This window comes from Carettochelys insculpta, chromosome 1, assembly GCF_033958435.1.
Source record: "Carettochelys insculpta isolate YL-2023 chromosome 1, ASM3395843v1, whole genome shotgun sequence".
Classification (NCBI taxonomy): Eukaryota; Metazoa; Chordata; order Testudines; family Carettochelyidae; genus Carettochelys; species Carettochelys insculpta.
The window spans coordinates 360,313,870-360,333,584 of NC_134137.1; the positions used below are offsets into that span (position 1 = coordinate 360,313,870).

The 19,715-nt window shown below is 42.8% G+C and overlaps 1 protein-coding gene across 3 annotated transcripts in view; it reads right to left on the minus strand.

Annotated features, from left to right (window-relative positions):
• The window catches only part of CACNA2D1 (calcium voltage-gated channel auxiliary subunit alpha2delta 1), a 720,757-nt gene that overhangs the window by 288,899 nt on the left and 412,143 nt on the right, over positions 1–19,715 (minus strand). For all 3 annotated transcript variants that reach the window (XM_075017407.1, XM_075017399.1, XM_075017417.1), the window contains exon 6: positions 4,487–4,616. In XM_075017407.1, the coding sequence (XP_074873508.1) occupies positions 4,487–4,616 (130 nt within the window). The remainder of the gene's footprint in view (positions 1–4,486; positions 4,617–19,715) is intronic.

The window sequence follows — 19,715 nt, forward strand, 5'->3', positions numbered from 1 at the left end:
GGTGTTTTTGTCTTTTATCATTTTATCTGTGAGAATTCATTCAAAAGTATAGTGATTGACAGGATTCACCCAAAAAAATTGTTACTGGGGCATTCAGTGCCCTTGGATGTGGTACCTCACTTAAGGTAATGGGCATTTGTAGGACCCAGGGATCTTGAAAGATGTGTTGTAGTGGGCATTCATTATTGTAGCAGTGGAGATATGTCTGCAAGTTTTGCATCTGTTGTTCTGGGCATGTCTAGTTATGAATTGAGTTGTGTGTCTGGAGAAGCTTGTGTCTGAGGATGAGCTTAGAAACATACCACTTCAACTCTCTTACCAACAGAAGCTGGACACATAACAGTCACTACCTCACCCAACTTGACTCCATATCATGGGACTCAAAGAGCTACTACAATACTACATATTTTGATTCTGATTTCACCTATTTGGCAGCAAAAGAAAACAAGTAGTAAGAATGGCCCACCAGCAAGTTTGAGTTTGCCATAAAAATGAAAAGAATGCAACTTAAAATACCAAATTCATTCAGGATAAAAATAACACACAGATATTTCACTGAACCAATTCGATCATCTGACTACTCCTAACTATTTATCACTGTTCTCAAATATTTAAGAGAGTTGCTGCTACATTATCAGAAGCTGGCTAGACCTATTTAAAGTGGTGTCCTTAGGTTGAAAAGCACTGTGTTGCTTTGATATGTAAGCAGTGTTGAACTGTCACTTTCATCAACACATTGGAACTAATCAGATGCTGAAGTGATGGCAGGGTTGGTTGCTGAAAAATTATAAAGCTTTAACTTAGAGTGAACTTTTATAACAACTAAAGCAGGAATGATTATGTAAAACTATCTGAATTGGTGCCTCATCCAGCATCTTTTCCAAAGTCTACATTGACACCAATACAGATGTTTAACTGGAGCTACCACTGACTCACACAATTTGCCATTTGCTAGAAACTGTGAGAGCAACTTGGGGGGGAGGGTAATCTCTGAAGCAACTAACTTTTCTTGCCTTATAATGAAGATTGGTTCTGTTTTGGCTCTCTGTTCTTCTTATATGCTTACAGAGGAGAAGGGTAAAGTTCCATTGGATTGTGTAGAAAATTTGACATGAAACTTATTTAATTGTTAACAGGAGATGAATGCCTGGTTTCAAAAAAAAAGTTGATTCCAGGGCCCTTCTTGTTTTGAACGAAATTTTGATATTATCTTGAGACCTAAATAGACCCTTTAAAAATGCTGAAACTTATACAACAGATGTGTGTCAGTTTTAAGCAGACTGATCCAAGACCTTTCTTTCAGCAAGATTGCCAGTCAGGCAAGAATTGGAGGTTAAGGCTCTCCTTATTTCCCTGCTTGGCCCCATTCACCCATTATATGTTCAAGAGCACAGACCACTTGCTTGATATTCCCTTTTGCAAGCCACTGGGCAGGGTAGGAATGTAGAATGGTGAACAGTGAGACGAAACTTGGTTTTGACGTTCCTCACATAGCAAGGAGTAAGCTGCTCCATGGGAAGAGATGGCATAACTTATTCCCTCTCCACACAAACAGGAATTAATTGTAATTCTTGGCAGTCCCAATTTGTTCTCCAGTCTGTTTCTGTGATGGGGAAGCTATGTATCACCCTGATGTAGTCCTGAGGAAGCCAGTACACAATCTGTGCTGAGGAATCGGTAATTTTAATAGTCAAATATTGGCAGCAAGAAAGGAGCTGGAGCGAAGCTCAGAAAGACCTCAAAGGGCATGCAGGCCCATGAGGAGAGATGTGCCCCCCGCCCCCAACAAAGCCATTGTTTCTAGCCCTTGAAGCCAAATGCATGGTATGTCAGGAGATGTGATCTGTAAAAGCAAAAAATCCATGGAGGGTAGTGTATTCAAGGGAGTTAGCCTCAAGATTCTTCTGTGAGATACAAACATACAAATCTATATTCTTTCTCCCCCCAAAATATAAGAAAACATACAATGCTGAAAAAAATTGCTACATGCTAAACCTATTTCTCAAGCTATAATTCATTCACAAAAGTCATTCAATATCAGACACTAAAACTTGTAAATTATCTCTCACCCACAGTTTTTCACAGCTATTCACAGCAACAGCCCTATCATGAGAGCTCCCAAGCAGTCTAGTTATGGTCAAGGAGTTGCAAAGCAAACTGTTCTCAAGACTATATAGGCATTCATTATGGAGTGTGTGTTAAAAAAGCTGAGTAAGAAAGCAGCAGTTTATTCATTTGAACAGCAAGGTGATGAATTAACACCAATTTGAAAATATATTATTGCTCTCCTTTCGGTTACGAACAAAAATGTTCTTATAGTTGAAAAACTTTCCTTTTGATAAATGCTGGAGATTATAGGCCTGGCTTGTGTTAGTTTTGTTCCCAGTCATTAAAACAGTATTTGTTGAGATGATAGGTGTCCAAATTTGTTTGCTACATTCCAGATGTTGCAGTCCTTTGCCAGAAAAACTTAACTCTGGTTCTGGCATCCATGCCCACTAATATACAATCTGTAACTTGCAAAAGGCATACACTTTTTTACAATATGGGGACCAAAACAAAATTCATTTGTAATTTTTACTTATAAAGTTACTAGTTATTACTGTGTGGAGGCTGGGATGCTGCTGACAGAGAGTAAATCCTGACACGTTTAAGGACTTCTAGGAATCTAAATAAAAAATCCTATCATCAGGCAATGAACTTTGGTGCTTAATATTATGGTCAGCCTTAAAAAAAAACATGGATTTCTCATAAACCACATCTATCACAAATTGTGCAACAATCTCCTCTCATGAAGCATTTACCTTTGTAACTTTTAGATACATTTAATTAAGTATAAAAGTTATAATTGCAGTGCAGAAGTGACTGTTTTCACTTTAGATTAAGCAAACTATTTGTTAGTAAAATTACCTAAGAAATATTTCTATGAGATACACATGCCTTTCACAAATCCTGCCTAGAACCTTAACACAAGATTCAGACCTTTTTAATCTACCTGTGACCACGAATCACATCTCAATCCAAGGGGCACTAATAAAATTAGCCTCCCAGTGATGAGAACCATTTGCTTTGTCATAAGATTTTAGGAGGTAAATGTAAAAGCTCTAAAAAAGAAGGAAAGAAAATGGCTGCTGTCTTCACTGTAATCCTTCAATTAAAATGCACTTTAGCATTTATTAAACTCACAATCCCAGAATAATCCTCTAAATCAGTGTCGTTCAGGCACACCATACAAGGAACACTATAATTGCCCCTTCCCCAATCCTGCTGACATTTCCATTTTCATTCCTATGCCATTTACAGATGCAGAGACACAATGGTGGTTTTGAATTTTAAAATAATACGGGTCAGATGAGAGTCTCCTTCTTGTTGATGAGATTTTTGCAGACTGGGAAAATCTGCAGAATAAAAATGTATAGGGCTAACTACAGAACTAAGAGACAGATCACTCCTTCCTTAATTTTTCAGGCACTGCTATGAGTGCATCACATTTTTTGTGTCTTCCTATCCAATGCCATACCTTTTTTATGAAGTTGAAGACAAGAAAACATTTCTATTTGGAGAGAAAATTTAATATGGAATTTTGGGTTGCTGTAATCAGTTACTTGGACACATGAGCACTATTGTTTCCTGTAATGGCTCTGTTTGAACAGAACTCATTTAGCCATCGGTGCTGAGAGCCGCTGCAGGCCCCTGGGAAAAATGAGAGTGGAGTCCAGCTCCATGCCCTGGTAGGGGTGGGGCCAAGAGTGGAAAGGCAAGGCCAAGAGCAGTCCATCCTCAGAGCTATGGCACTGGGCCTCTCCTGACCCCATTCTAGTCACAGGCAGCCACAGCAGTGCTTCAGTGGCGTTTGAAAAGGGCCCAGAATCCTGCCTGCCACCACTGCCACAAACTAGCCTCACTCTGAAAGACCAGACCAGGGCACATGTCCTCATGGTCCCCCTTGTCAATAGGCCCTGCATTCAACGCTGTCTGCCAAACGTCTGTACTAACAAAAAGTGTTTCATATAAGCTACATGCAGCATAAGTACTACTATTTTCAACAGCATGCTATTTCAATGAACTGCATATCTGCTTTTGGAATATTTCAGATATTTTCGGTGCTCATCTCTGCCAGAGGCTGAAACTGTCTACGGAAGAGCTGTCGAAACCAATTTGGATTAACTGAGAGAACAGCACATAGAGTGAATGGATGAGACAATTAGGACACTCACAAGAATTCACTTTCACAGTTCCTGCTCTTGGATTCATCTCCCAAATTCCGATCTCCTCTCATCTGATCTTTACCTCCCTCACGTAGCTGACAGTCTAAGCTCATAATATGAATTGCGTGTCTCAAGCATCCTATATGTGAAGCCATTTAAAAGAAAAGTGTTCAAACAAATGAAAATATAGGCACATTTATCTCATTGTTTTTATGAATAGGGTTTCACATAATAAGCTTATTAGCTTTACAAAAACCACATGTTCACATGCTACTTACAGCCTTCGTAAATATCTGTTGGTATGTGGACTGCTGCATGCTGGTAAGATATTTGTCGCCCAAAAACAGCATCTTCTTCGAACACTGGTCTGATTCTCTGGCTTCCAGTTTCAGTCTCATTCTTTTCAGGCTTTTTAAAGAAAGACATTCAAAGGGCAAAATATTACAATGTATGTTAAGAACAATATTATTCACATTTGCCTCTTGGCATAGAATTGGCTCACAATATTTCTCCTTTAGCTAGCTGAGCGTATGTGTATCTGTCTATGTCTCCCTTTCATGTGCATGCGCGTGTGCGCACGCATGCACACACACACACACACACGAGGATAATTCCTCTCTCTTATATTGGTTCAAACCAAGAGATGCCCTATTAAAGTCAACAGAATTAAAACTGATATAAGAAAAAGGTGAATGCAGTGCTATGCACCCAGATGCATATTTACTCTATAAGACACGCATGCACGCATGTGCACGCACACACACACACACACAAACAGAGCAGTGAAAGAGCATTTAATTTTAAAACATGGCAATGATTCATAATAAATTAGAACTACAAATTCATTCTAAAGCTTTGGGTGGAAAACTGTAAATATAATTTATTTCTATTAGGAAATTATCTTCCAGATTAGAAATCCTAAACTGTTACAACAATGCACATTTCAAAAGTAGATTTTACATAAATAGCTTGTTTAGACTAAAATAAGAGGCAAAAAGAAAGCAATGTGATATAAATAAGAGTTCTGTTGCTTTTTTTTTTCCTGACTCACGGTAACAGTTATCTACTAGGAACAGCAATAATATTACAGTAAAACATCACTTCATTGTTATTTTTAATATTATAGAAGATTACACTGATTTTGTAAGAGGGATGATGTTTTGAAGAACAATACAGATTTTAACCAAACACACCTGTCTTTAAATTTAGATGTTATGTATATTTAGATGCTGTGTATTTATACCCGGCCTCAAGAATTTCCACTACAGGCAACTGATGAAGGGAGTCTGTTCTCATAAAACCTTACACTCCAAAAAAGTCTGTTAGGCTGTGCCTGCACGGGCACATATTGATTACTAGTGAGGCACTGAACTGAACATTCAGTGCCTCATTAGCATTAGGACGCTTCCAGCCGTGGTGCTTCGAAAGCACCGCTTTCGAAAGCGTGTGGCTCGGTGTAGCTACATGGGGGTCCTTTTCGAAAGGACCCGCACCTTTCAAAATCCCCTTATTCCAATCAGTGATCGGGATAAGGGGATTTTGAAAGGTGTGGGGTCCTTTCAAAAAGGACTCCCGTGTAGCCACACGCAGCCACGCGCTTTCCAAGCGCCGCGGCTGGAAGCGTCCTAATGCTAATGAGGCACTGAACATTCAATTCAGCGCCTCCTTAGTAATCTTCGAAATGGCCATTAGCATGGTTATTTCGAAGACTTGTGTCCGTGTAGACACACCCTTAGTGTTCGTCTAGAAAGATATCACAGGACTTCTCACAGTTTTTGTCTTTAGATTACTAATGATGTATTTCTATGGTGTCCAATATCGTCCTATTTAATCATATGTGATCAAATATTAAGGCAAACACAGAGCTGGTTGAATGAAATATCATTGCCGTAGCTGCTCTGCCACTTGTCTTATTGCAGTACAGGTACTAGGTAAAGACTTCATCATAGATCCCATAATAAAGAGTAGTGTAACGTTTCACTGCTTCAGCAGAAGAGTTGGGAGGTACTGTACTTTGGGAAAGAGAATACCTTCCAGAGTTCTGGGGGCAGAGAGCCTGGGTACCCCCAATACCTGTACTGACTATGTTTATGGTATGCAACTGACTGTTCACTGAAAAGCCAGATGTGTTGACCAGAGCAAAGAAACAGCCGTGTTCTTGCCTGTTTCACTCACTCCCTTTGGGGCACAGTGGTCGGGGGCAGCAATCCTATAATCCTTTAAGTGTAAAGAGCAGGAGTGTTTTTGTTTCTCTTCAGGCAGTGCAATGATGTCAGGAGATGCCTAACACTGCTGTCCCACTTGAGTAACTATATAAGCACCTATTGGAATTTAAGTGAATAGTCAATACGTGCAGAATATATAATCCTTACTCCCCATTTAGGACCAGACGGGGACATACTCGCTTGACCTCAAGCCACTGGACTAACACAGTGGTCTGCAACCTCCAGCAACCACATGAGGCTCTTTAAGGACTTTTTTGTGGCTCCCCTCACTGTAATTGCAAAGTAAAATAAATCCCTCCTGATTATTTTCGATAAACGGTAAACATGTCAAAGCCCAAAAATGAACAACTCATATCTAACTATCAAACAACATATGATCTCGAAATGTAGGGCAACTCCCCCTTTAATATGTGCAGTGCATTGTGGGATATGATACTGCATCAATGTTTTGACTGTGCTGCTAATAAAGTTTTATTCACATTCATTGCAGCTCATGAATTACTGAGTTTTCTACTGAATTCGAAAAATGGCTCTTCTTGTCATTTTGGTTGCCAACCCCTGGTCTGACTTATGTCAGCAGCTGCAAAGTGTTCATAGGCTAACCCGTTGATATTGTACATAGAAAGTTCTGTGTGTGTGCACACAGGCATGTGTGCATATGTGTGTGATGGCATGTAGTGTTAAAAACAGGAAAGTAGATATAGTAGCAAATTTTGAAACAGTTTTTTGTGAGACAGTGCAGTTTAACACATTATCCATTGCCCTTTAATATAGCAGAAGTCTCGATAGGAAGTTCTTCCTCTTATATCATGATTTGAAAGATCAGGATTCTCCTAGAACCAGAACCAGTGTTATGATTCAACATTATGGAACATTAGCATCACACTGGACACAATGTAATTTGGCCCAATTAGTGATTAACTATAATTCTGGGATAACAGCCTTGAAGGGACAGCCACGGTGATAGACAAAGCAATTCAGCAGACTATTCTGAAATAAGAGAAAGTCAATAAGAAGTGGATTATGCAGGATACACTAAAGTTGGTCTAAGAGAAGAGAGTGCTGAAGATCAGAAGGGATGTTTCTGAGAAGGAGGAACAGCAACACAGGATGAAATGCAATGAGGTAAGGAAAGCAGCCAGAAAGGATAAGGCGAAATGGTTAGAGGAGCAGTGTGAAGTGATAGAGAGGTATTAAAGCAAATGTAAGACCAGGGAGGTGTATACAATGATCAGGAATATTAATAGGAAGTGGCAGTTGAAGCAGATGGTGATCAAATATGAGAAGGAAGAGGTGCTCACGAACAAGAAGATTGTGCAGCAACAGATGAGATATTACACTGACCTATACAAAGCACAGCTGGACCCAAGTGTCTCAGAGAGACTGATCAAAGAACTGAAAGAGAGATCTCTGCTGTGCATCGAGAGCAAGACCAATATTTTGAAGGAGAAATTAGAAAGAGCAATGAAAAGGCTAAAGAACAATAAGACCCCGGAAAATGATAAGATCACAGGAGAGATATTAAATATGGCAGAGAAAGTATGATTCAGGAAGCACACAGACTATATAATATAGCATGCAAAGAAGGGAAGGAACCTAAGGAATGGACAAGATCCATGCTTGTGACAATACATAAGAAAGTGTACTGGAGTGCAAGAACTGAAGAACAATTGCCCTAATGAGCCATGTAGGCAAGGTGATGATGATGATGGAGAGAGTAAGATTGCAGATAGAAGAACATCTAGCAAATGAGCAAGCAGCATTCAGGAAAGATAGAAGTACCATACAACAGATACTGGCACTAAGTTTGATAGTGGAGAAAGCCTGATGAAAGAACCAGAACATCTGCACTTGCCTCATTGATTTTCAGAAGGCATTAGACAGTATAGATGAGAAAGTGACTTGGGCAGTTTTGGAGTCGTATGGAGTGGATAGCAGACTGATACAGTTGTTGAAGGATATAAATGACAACGCAGAGAAAGTGGTGAGAATGTGTGGCAAGTTGGGAACTTGATTTAGAATGAGTAGAGGTATGAGACAAGGAGATCTGATATCACTGAGTATCTTCATCACACAGCCAGAGAGAATGATGGACAAAATCAAGGAAGAGGTAGAAGGGATATCTGTGCATGGGATAAGAATTACCATGAGGTTCACAGATAATATACTTATCATTGAGAAAGATGAGGAGAAGCTAGCAAAAATGGTGCAGGTCCTAAATGAGGAAGGAAAGTGGTACGGTCTGATTATGAACATTGATAAAACAAAAACAATGGTATTTGGAGATAAGGAAACAGGAAGGAAGATCAGTGTAAATGGGATTGAACTAGAGAACGCAGAGAAGTTCACACATCTGAGGAGCAAAATAATGTGTGATCTAGACTGTAAGAAGAAAATAGCAACTAGAATAGTGAAAGCAAGAATGAGTTTGAAGGCAACAGATAAGATCTGGAAAAGCAAAGCAATTGGTTTAGGAATAAAGCTGAGCATCTTGAAAATGTGCATATTCAGCAGCAGGTTGTACAGATGTGAGACATGGGTAATAACAAAAGATTTGAAGAGAAGAATATTAGCTTTCGAGAGAGCTGTTATAGAAAGATCCTGAGAATAGGATGGATGCAGAAGGTCATCAATGAGGAATTATATAGGAAGATATAGCTGAAAGTGAACCTACTGTAGAAGATTATACAAATGCGAGTTACAGTTTTTCAGGCATATTTGCAGAATGAACAATGAACAAAAAATCAAGACCCTGATATTAGGCATATTGGACAGTTTAAATAGGAGAGGCAGACCCCACAGAGAATGGGTAGATGATACAGTTGATTGGTGCAGAGCTCGTCTACAGAAACTAAGCCACTCCGCACTGGACAGGGAAAGATGGAAGGAAATCTTGAGAGAGGCATCAGACACCAATGGGTGCTGAGCCCGGTTGTTGATGATGGTGATATAATTCTTGCTTTTCAGTTGGGCTACGGCCACGCAGCAGAATTATTTTGCAATACGAGACATTTCAAAGTAACTTTGCTAGCATCTGGACTACACACACGCTATTTCAAAATAAATTTGAAATAGTGGACACATTATTTCGAATTCATAAACCTCATTGCAGAAGGAATAACTCCTATTTTGAAATAGCTGTTTCCAAATAGGCTCTGTTTAGACACAGAATAGTGCTATTTCAAAATTAGCCATAATGATGTCCAATGGCACTACTTTAAAATAGGCACTGTGTTCATTTCGAAATGCATTCTTGTGTGTAGATATGTTATTCTGAAATAATCTATTTTCAAATAGCTATTCTGGAATAGATTATTTCAAAATAAAACTTCTGTTTGAACCTAGACCGAAAGGGCAATGTAAGTATTTCCAAGTTTGAAATGCCACCTAATGATTAGCTAATGCTGGTGTGCTTTTCCTAAGTTATTTTCTGACCTCATGCTGTCCAGGCTAATGAACCAGACTAATTCTGTAAATAAGATCCCAAGAATTGGTTTATTTCATATGGATAAACCATTTGATTAAAAAATAACTCTAGCACTGTCATTTCTTTCGGAGATTACCACCCATGGACTCTCATGTGCATAACTCAGAAAGAATTCTGGGCTCCGTCAAGTCATACTACCACTATAAAACACCAGAAACGTGTACTGTTTTGAGTTTAGTAACAGAGAGGAATCCGTGCTAGTCTATATACTATCAAAACAAAAAGCAGTCAAGTAGCACATTAACTCGTGGTTTGAGCCGGGGTGAGAATTTTCTGGGTCATTATAGGGGCTCTTTTGCAAACTTGGTTTAATCTAATTCTTGACTCCCTCCCCCTCCCCCGCCCCCTACTCTCTGATTTGCTCACCTTGATAATTTTTCTGCTGATATGTCAACCCTGATTACTATTTTTGTTTCTCTATGCCTTAAATATTGAGTCTGTTCTGGTATGGCTATGGTCTGAAGAACTGGATCTGTCCCACGAAAGCTCACCTAATAAATTATTTTGCTAGTCTTTAAAGTGCTACTTGACTGCTTTTTGTTTTGTTTTGAGTTTGTGTGGTTTATTTATTTCACAGTTTCACTATCGTCTATCTTCCAGTTAAATATACAAACATGTTCGTGGAAGCACTGCTATTACGGAAGGATTCTTAAAACTCTGTATTCCTCTGCACCTCATTCTCCACAAACTCTTTTCCGCAGGGTTTCAGCTCAGCTCTGAGTAAGAAGTATTAGAATATCTCATTGCAAATACAGGGTCAGGTCAAAACAAAAAAGCAGTAAAGTAGCACTTTAAAGAGTAACAACATAATTTATTAGGTGAGCTTTCGTGGGACAGATCCACTTCTTCAGACCATAGCCATACCAGAACAGACTCAATATTTAAGGCATAGAGAACCAAAAATAGTAATCATGGTTGACATATCAGAAAAAAAATTATCAAGGTGAGCAAATCAGAGAGTGGAGGGGCGGGGACGGGAGAGAGTGAAGAATTAGATTAAGCCAAGTTTACAAAAGAGCCCCTATAATGACCCAGAAAATTTGCATCCCCAGTTCAAACCACGTGTTAATGTGTTGAATTTGAATATAAAAGAGAGTTAAGCAGCATCTGAACAGGCTCAGGTGATTGCCTCTTACAAAGAGGGGGAAGCCACACATCCAGAGGGCTCTACAGGTGAGGTAATTCCTTCTCGTTCCTTCCCTATTGTTCTTTTAGGGAAAAAGAGGGAAGTTAGCCTGCACACACCTCACCAATTGGCATGAAGAAGAAGTTGCAGTTCCACCCTCCTCCTATTGTTTGGTCCATGAACGTCATGAGGCATTACACAAGGGCTTTGTGCTTTCACACAAGCTCCAGCCCCAAAGAACCCCTGAAAGTCCTATCAGCTCTCTTCTCTCAGAGGAGAACTCTTGCTGTAGAGGGAACCAAGACAGGGTGTGTAGAAAAGTTACTCTCTTGTGTAGTAATGATGGTTCTTCAAGATGTGTCCCCATGGGTACTCCACAGTAGGTGTCGGGCTCGCCCCAGCACCGCAGATTGGAGATTTCCAATCCGTATCTCATCGGATCACACATGCGCTGATGCGCACCCGTCCTTCATGCGCTTTTGGTCACATGCGCAATCCGGTGCACGATCAATCACCCCAGGTGCTCCTGAAAAATATAAAGCAGAACTACGAAGCAGGGAGGAACAGCTGGGTAGTGGAGCACCCATGGGGACACATCTAGAAGAACCATCATTACTACACAAGTGAGTAACTTCTCTTTCTTCTTTGAGTGGGCCCTGTGGGTGCTCCACAGTAGATGACTACCTAGTAGTGACCCCAGAAAAATGGAGGTGGGTACTTGAAAGGACTGCTTTCGTTAGACATGTATCCTCTTCCAGCACACGATGAATCGCGTAGTGTCCGGCGAAGGTGTTGTAAGACAACCACATCACCACTCTGCAGATGTCCTTTAGGAAGACTCCTTTAAAGAAGGCTGTCGAGGCTGCTATCATTCTGGTAGAGTGAGTCCTGGGCAGACCTAGCAGGGGATCTTACGCAGTGTATAGCACATCGTTATGCAGGATACAATGTTATTTGAAATTCTCTGTGATGATAGTCCTTCCCTTTTTGATCTGGATGTGAGAGACACCAGTAGTCTATCCGTCTTTTGGAAGGGTTTAGTTCTGTCTATATAAAAGGCCAGTGCCCTTCTCACATCACAAGAATGCAGCCATACTTCCCTACTCAAGGTGTGCAGTCTCAGGTAGAAGGATGGTAGAATTATCAGCTCATTAATGTGGGACTCTGAAGAGATCTTTGGAAGGAACACTGGGTGTAGGTGTAGAACCACCGCTTCCTTGGAGCAGGTTGTATAGGGTGGAGTTGCCATCACCACCACCAGCTTGCTCACCCTGCAGGCTGATGTAATCGCAAGAAGAAAGGCCATTTTCATGGTAAGTAGACGGAGAGAGACAGTGGCCAGTGGTTCGAAGAGTGGTCTAGACAGCATGTCAAGGACCAGATCTAAGTTCCATGAAGGCAATAACGGTTTCTGTGGGGGGTATAAGTTCGCAAGACCCTTCAGGAACCGTGCTTTGGTGGGATAAGCAAATACGGTTGACCCATCTACCGTATGGCGGAATGACGATATAGCCGTAAGGTGGAACTTCAGTGATGATAAAGTGAGTCCACCTTGTTTGAGGTCCAATAAATAATCCAAAATTGTAGGAACTGGGACCTCCAGAGGGGTCAGTTGTTTGGACAAACACCAGGATGTAAAGCATTTCCGCTTATATGCATAAGCTTTGCTGGTAGAGGCCCATTGACTGCATTCCAAGACCTCTTGCACACTTTCTGAACATGTTCCCTCTATGGCGCTGAGCCAGTGATTAGCCATGCCTTGAGGTGAAGCATTCAAGGCTGAGGGTGTCTCACGGTCCCCTGGTTTTGTGTGAGGAGGTCCGGAACAATCAGGAAGGGGAGTTGTGGGCAGCATGACATGTGTAACAGCAGAGGAAACCAATGCTGTCAATCCTATGCTGGGGCTATGAGTATCAAGCGTGCCTTCTCTCTCCTTGCCTTCTCCAAGAACTTGTGGATACTCCATCTTGTGTGGGCTCCATCATTGACTTTTGGAAGTTGATGACTAGGCCCAGTGAGAGGTATGTCTTCGTGGTGATGTCTATCATGTGCAATACATCTTCCTGTGAGGCACCCTTCAATAGGCAATTGTCCAGATATGGAAAAATGAATGCGCCCTGTCGATGCAGGCAGGCCAACACTACGGAGAGTGTCTTTGTAAAAACCCTGGGCGCTGAAGACAGGCTGAAGGGCAGGACTCTGTACTGGAAATGCTCCATGCCCACGGTGAAGCGGAGGATGTGCCTGTGTGCTGGGTAGATAGTTGTGTGAAAATACACATCTTGCAAGTCGAGGGCTGTGAACCAGTCTCTATCGTCCAGTTCTGTGACTATGGAAGCAACTATGGTCATCTTGAAGCGCTGTTTGAGGAGATAACGATTGAGAGCCCATAAGTCTACGATTGGTCTCCACCCTCCTGTTTTCTTCTCCATGAGAAAGTATCAGGAGTAAAAGCACCTTCCTCGAAACTCATCTGGGACTCTCTCCACCACCCCTACGGACAAGAGATGGCCCACCTCTTGCTTCAACATTATCTCGTGAGAGGGGTCCCTGAAGAGGGACTGGGTAGGTGGTTTTGGTGGAGGGATGGAGCGGAATGGGATGGTGTACCCCATGGCAAGAATTTCTAGAACCCATTTGTCCGCAGTGATACTTTCCCATTGACAGTAGAATGGTCTGAGGCAGTGGTGGAATGTATGTTGTGGCTGGCACTGAAGGATGTTTGTGATGTCACAGTCCTCAATATAGCAGTCAAACTTGCTGCCTAGCAGTCTGTGATACCGGTGTGCGGCCTTGCTGGGGGCGTCACCTGGGTGGCTGCTGTTGTTGTTGTTGTTGATGGTAGTGCCTCACTGGTATTGTGGGTGCTGAGATTGGTAGGTGTGACATTGTTGGTTTGAGTAGAATCTCTTCCTCCTGTAAGGAGGGGCGTACATACCCAGTGTTCTGAGTGTGGTTCTAGAGTCCTTGCTAGAGTGGAGGACTGAGTCTGTGGATTTGGCAAACAGCTTTGCCCTGTCAAAAGGAAGGTCTTTAATTTTTGTTTGTAGGTCTTTAGGAGTGCTGGATGTTTGGAGCCACGAGTCTCTACACATCACCACTGCGGTGGCCGTAGAGCATGCAGCTGTGTCTGCCACGTCTGATGCAACTTGGATGCCTGTACGCGAGGCTGCATAACCTTCCTGGACTATTGCCTTCAAGACCAGCTTTTTTATCATCTGGAAGGAAGTCCATATAGTTGTCGAAATTATGGTTAGATAGATGTGCAGCATAGTTGGCCATACGTAACAGTAGGGTGGAGGATGAATATACCTTCCTCCCGAATAAGTCCAGTTTCTTTGCTTCCTTGTCAGAGCCTGTGGATTTGTACTACGGTGTCTTTGATCTATGTTGAGAGGACTCCACCACAGGGGACTTTGGTTGGGGATGGTTAAACAAAAACTCCATCCCCCTCGATGGGACAAAGTACTTTTTGTCTGCCCATTTGTTGGTGGGCGGAACAGAAGCTGGGGCCTGACAGATGTTTGTGGCAGCCTCCATGATGGACTCATCTAGCGGAATGGCAATTTTTGATGATGTAGAAGGTCTTAGATTTTTGAGCAGCGTATGTTACTTCTCCTGTACCTCAGCCACCTGTATGTCTTGGGACTGCGCTACCCTTTTAAAGAGTTCCAGGAATTGCTTAAGATCGTCCGGGGAATATATCTCCTGGGACGACTGCTTCGTCTGGGGAAGATGAGGAGGCATCGATCTGATATGCTTCTGCTTGCGCCTCAGACACTTCCTGTGCCTGTTCCCCTAAAGATTCCAGGGAGAGGTCTATGGTTGATTCTGGGCCCATGCCTGGTGGAGAGACATGTGCCCCTTTTGAAGAAAGGGGTGAAAACTGCCTGTATGATGAGCATGGGTGCGGGGATCTATCCCTTGACCTTGAGTAGCCTCAGTGCTGAGAATCTTCACGATGATACGAGTGACTGTAATAGCAAGGATATGGACCTGGTGATGAAGATCTAGAATGCGAGTGATGTCTGTACCTGTAATGGCGAAAGGAGTACGATCTCCTGGATGATGTGGACATCGAAGGAAAGGCTCTGTAGAGATGTTTGTGCAGCTCCTGAGAGGCAACAAGTGGGGGGTGCCTAAGCCAGGGGGAAGATGGCTGTTGGAGTGGAGATGGAGGTCTTAGAAAAGGGGATGGTGGTGTTAACGGCCATTCTGGCATGCACACTTCGGAGGAGAACTGGGAGAGAGTGGCACGATGAGAAGATCCGGCGACAGACTTTGGTGCCGAGTTTTAGATCTCGCCTTTACCAGTGCGTAGGCCTGCTTAGTCAGTGCCGATGCATGAGTTATGTCTGGTGCCTGAGATCTTGGTGCAGGTATTGGTGCCAGTGGTGACATGCCTGGTGCCACTGACTGTGGTTCCACATGCACGGCAGTCTCTAGCACTGTCGGGCCCCGTGCCAGCATGCCCAGTGCTGGGGGTCTCGGTCCCACAGTCTCCGGTGCCTGTCGTTTAGATGCCTGCGGAATCCTTGGTGATGCCTCTTTACCAGTCTGAGCCCCAGGCGCTGCCTTATGTTCTCCGGTCTTCGTGCTGCCCTTAACAGCAAGCTTTTGCGGCTCTGTGCCTCACTCGTCCTGCTTGCAGGTAGTACCGACAAGGCTCAAGTAGGGGATATTTTCTTCCTCTTATGAGTTGAGGAGGTCAAAGAAGTCGCCTTCCACTTATGTGGCCCCGAGAGCCCTTCCCCTTCGGGGGTGTCAGACAGTTCAGGCTGAAGAGACTTGTCAAATAATATCATTTTAAGTCTCAACTTTCTGTCCTTTCTCGCTCTGGCTGTCAGCTTAGAGCAGTGAGGATATTTCTGTGGGACATGGGTCTCTCCCAGACAACGAATGCACTTGCTATGTCCATCAGAGGCAAACATAGCTTCACGGCACGAGCCGCATTTCTTAAAACCTGCAGGAGACATCTCCTTGTAGAACTACTTAACAATGTGTAATTTAATGATGGTATTTAACAGCTACTAACCAGATAAACGTTCAACAGTCTATTGTGGAGATAAGCAGGCCGCAGAAGTGGCTGCTCCTTCCCTCTCTCTCAACTTCCTCCTTTTTTTTTTTCTTAACTATATACAGGAATAACTTTAAGAACAGTTGTAAGAGAACAATTTTTAACAAAAGGAACCAATAATGGTAACTAATAACATATTTATCTGTCTTTGGCATTGGAGCTGAAGCAAAGTCCATCTGCAGCCATTGGCGGTTGAGAGGAACTGGTGTGGACCAGACTGCGCATGTGACCAAAAGAGCATGAAGGACCGGCACGCATTGGCACATGAGCGATCAGATGAGATACAGCTTGGAAATCTCCGATCTGCGGTGCCAGGGAGAGTCCGACACCTACTGTGGAGCACCCACGGGGACCACTCGAAGAAGAAGTTCTGTTCCCGCTATGCTCCACAGGCACAAGCGGAGAACTACACAGATCTGTGAGTTCAGTCACTCACTTCCCCTCAACCTACCTAGATTCCCTCCCCATAGGCTGGGGTGTTATCACTATCTCTGTGGGTCTCCTGGTGCCAGGGGTTGGGCCCTGTCAGATGTCAGTCAGGCCATATCAGTATGACTGGCCTCGGGTGCATAGCTCAGGCACTCTACCTTTTAACCTCAGCTACGGGAAATGAGGAAGTGTCTCAGCGAGACAAGAAAAAGGGGAATAATGGGGGGCCTCTTTGACCACATGTGATAAACATGGAGCCTGGAGAAACAGGAGCAGTTAGCAACCCCTAATGCAATGAATATAGTGATTAAGCCAAAGCTGGTGAGCCCCCCAATTCCACATCTCAAATAAGCAATCAAGTGAAATGTGTTACAATACCCTTCCCCTAGCATATTCCATATAAGGGAAAAAGCTAAATGTGTTGTAAAATAATTGGTGTATAGGTACACATCACCCCAGGAAGTAGTGACATCAGAAGCCCTATAAAGGAGCAGATTCCCGATGCCCTGGAGAAGCTGAGTACTGCTTCCGCCGAGGACTGATCACCCTATGCCACCCCCCACCGCCTGCTCACGAGTTAAATAGAGTAGTGTGCAAATACCTATCCATACCGCGAAGAAACCTGTATTAGTATAGCTCGAGCAACATAATGCAACAATGTATTGTTTTATCTTTGTACCTGCTCAACTGCTTAAGTAAACCTCACTACTTGTGTTAAATCTGTTTATGTTTTGTCATTTGTCATTCATATCCATACTTTTATCCAGTACCCTAGCCAGTGGATAAAGGGAAGGGTACTCTCAACTGTGTATTGTGGTGTGTTTATGTTTTAGTTCATGAGCCTGTAAAGGCCACGTGTAAGGCTGAGGCAAAAGACGCCCCAGGATCCCTGAAAGGGCTCCGGCCCAATGACTGGGAAGTTCTGAAAGCAAGCTGCCTCAGCTAGGAAGCGTGTCCCGCTGAACCTCCACGTTCTACAGGACAGAGTGTTGTGTGTTTGTATGTCAGTACTGACAGGTGGGCTGCAGGCAGACCCACTACTGGGGCCCCTTCTTAAGTTCACCCTTTCTTAGTGCACCCCTTTTAGGTAACCCCTTCTAGTTTACCCTTTCTCAGTTAACCCCTTTTTAGCCAACCCCTTTTTAATTAACCCCTTATTTCAACCAAACCCACTTAGAGAGCGCTAGAAGGACGTGGGAATCTGTGTGCGTAATAGCAGAACCTCAAAAAACGCACACATCAGGCCCAATGGATTCATATAGAATGCACTAGTGGACTTCCCTCAAGTGCCTACTTTTGACATTTTATGGGCTGACACAAAGAGCCATTGTGATCACCCCACCACCATCTGTCCTCCACAATGCACAGGCTCCAAGTAGTTTAAATGGTCCCTAGGTGAATTTTATGCCTAGTCACTAATTAGCAAGATCCAGTTTTCATAATAATTTCTTAGTAACTCATAGGAATTTACCATTCCCCCCGAAAAAAAAACGTATCTAAATTAAAACAATGTAAACTTGGAATAACGCTGTCCAAAACAAGGGAAAAACAGTATATTTACATTAGCATATTAATCATACAACAACAAGAGCCCAAATAATTACTTTTTCAACAACAGAATAAATGTTTTGGTTATATTTTTAATATTGAGACCAACTCTACTTTCACAAACATACCACAAACCACGTATATTGTGAAGGAAAGTAATCCAATGTAGCTTGTGAATACAATTAAAATCTAACTCCAACCAATTTCTCTCCTGAGGCAGAAGCTTGAAATGCAATCAATAATGGCATAAGAAAATCCCAAAGGAGACAGAGGCTGAAGATTAATTTTCCATCTATTCGAACTTGGCCTACGCTTATTGAATTACGTTCTTACTACCACTGACAGTCAGCAAAATATCTCACTTATTTCTCTGAAATAAATCTCCAGACCAATTTCTCCCTGCCCTGTGTAGCAGATACCATCCATTTCACCTTTCAATTCACATTTGTACCACTTTAGGATATTAACTTAAAGAAATACAATTTTTTTCCCATGCGGCCACAGTTCAGCACCAGAATAGAAGGAAGTGGATATTGTGACTAAAGCATCGTGTTGGGATTCAGAAAGAATGGATTCTCCCAGAATGCTTCTTTGTGTCCTTCACCAAGTTGCTTATTGCTTGATCTGAAGTAAATTGGAGATTCCCTCCCCACCTTCTCCTTCCAATCAATCACCCCTGAATTTCTATGACCCGGAACAAAAAAGACACTCTTATGTTAGTTGCAAAATTGAGCACTGAAACATGTATTAGACAGGCTCACTGACGGGGAAGGGGCAACAGGAGGCAGTTGCCTCACATGGCTCTTAGGGCTTCCTGGGGAGGCAGGAGCACCAAGCAATGTGATCCAGGCAGCACTGAGGGCTGGAGGAAATGGGGCACACCATGGCCTGGGCACGGCTGAGGACTGGCTGCCCCTAGTCCATCCCCTTCCAGCTCTCTCTCTCTCTCTCTCTCTGCCCCACTGAATTACATAGGGAGCTAGGCACCCACATGAGGCGCTGTCCCTTCCCATCTTGTCCAGGGGCCCAGTGAGGCTCTTGGCCATTCTGCTGTTAGACCAAAAAATCACTGGAATCCACAAACCCTGGGATATGTGACTAACTCCTTATATAATGGATGCAGGGGGTGGGAAGTCAAAGAATGGGATACACAAAGACTAGCATGTTAGACAGGGAGACATCTAAACTGAGCAATGGGAAATGCCAATAAGAGGGGAGCTGCCTAAGCTAACCTATGGGAGATTCCAGTGAGAATGGTATAGCCTAAACCCATTCTTCTCTTGTGATTAGACACCTAAGCCTGTGGTGCAGGTAGGTATCTATTTCTGCTTGTGAACCACAGCTGTAAATCCCTCCGGGGGTCAGCCACACTCAGGTGCCTCAGGTGTATATGCAAGAAGTGTGGGAGGAGGAACAGGTAGTGTCTCCATTTAACTTTCAGACCCATGGTTAAAATATTCAGCTGGAAAGCAAGAGATCTGGGTTCATTTCAGAAGAAAGATCCCTGTTCAAATGCAATGAAAGGATAGTGATCTAACCAACGTGCTGCAGGATATTCTGATATGGCTGTTCCTCCATCTCTCTTGTTGAAGCAATTCCACTTCAGAACAATAAT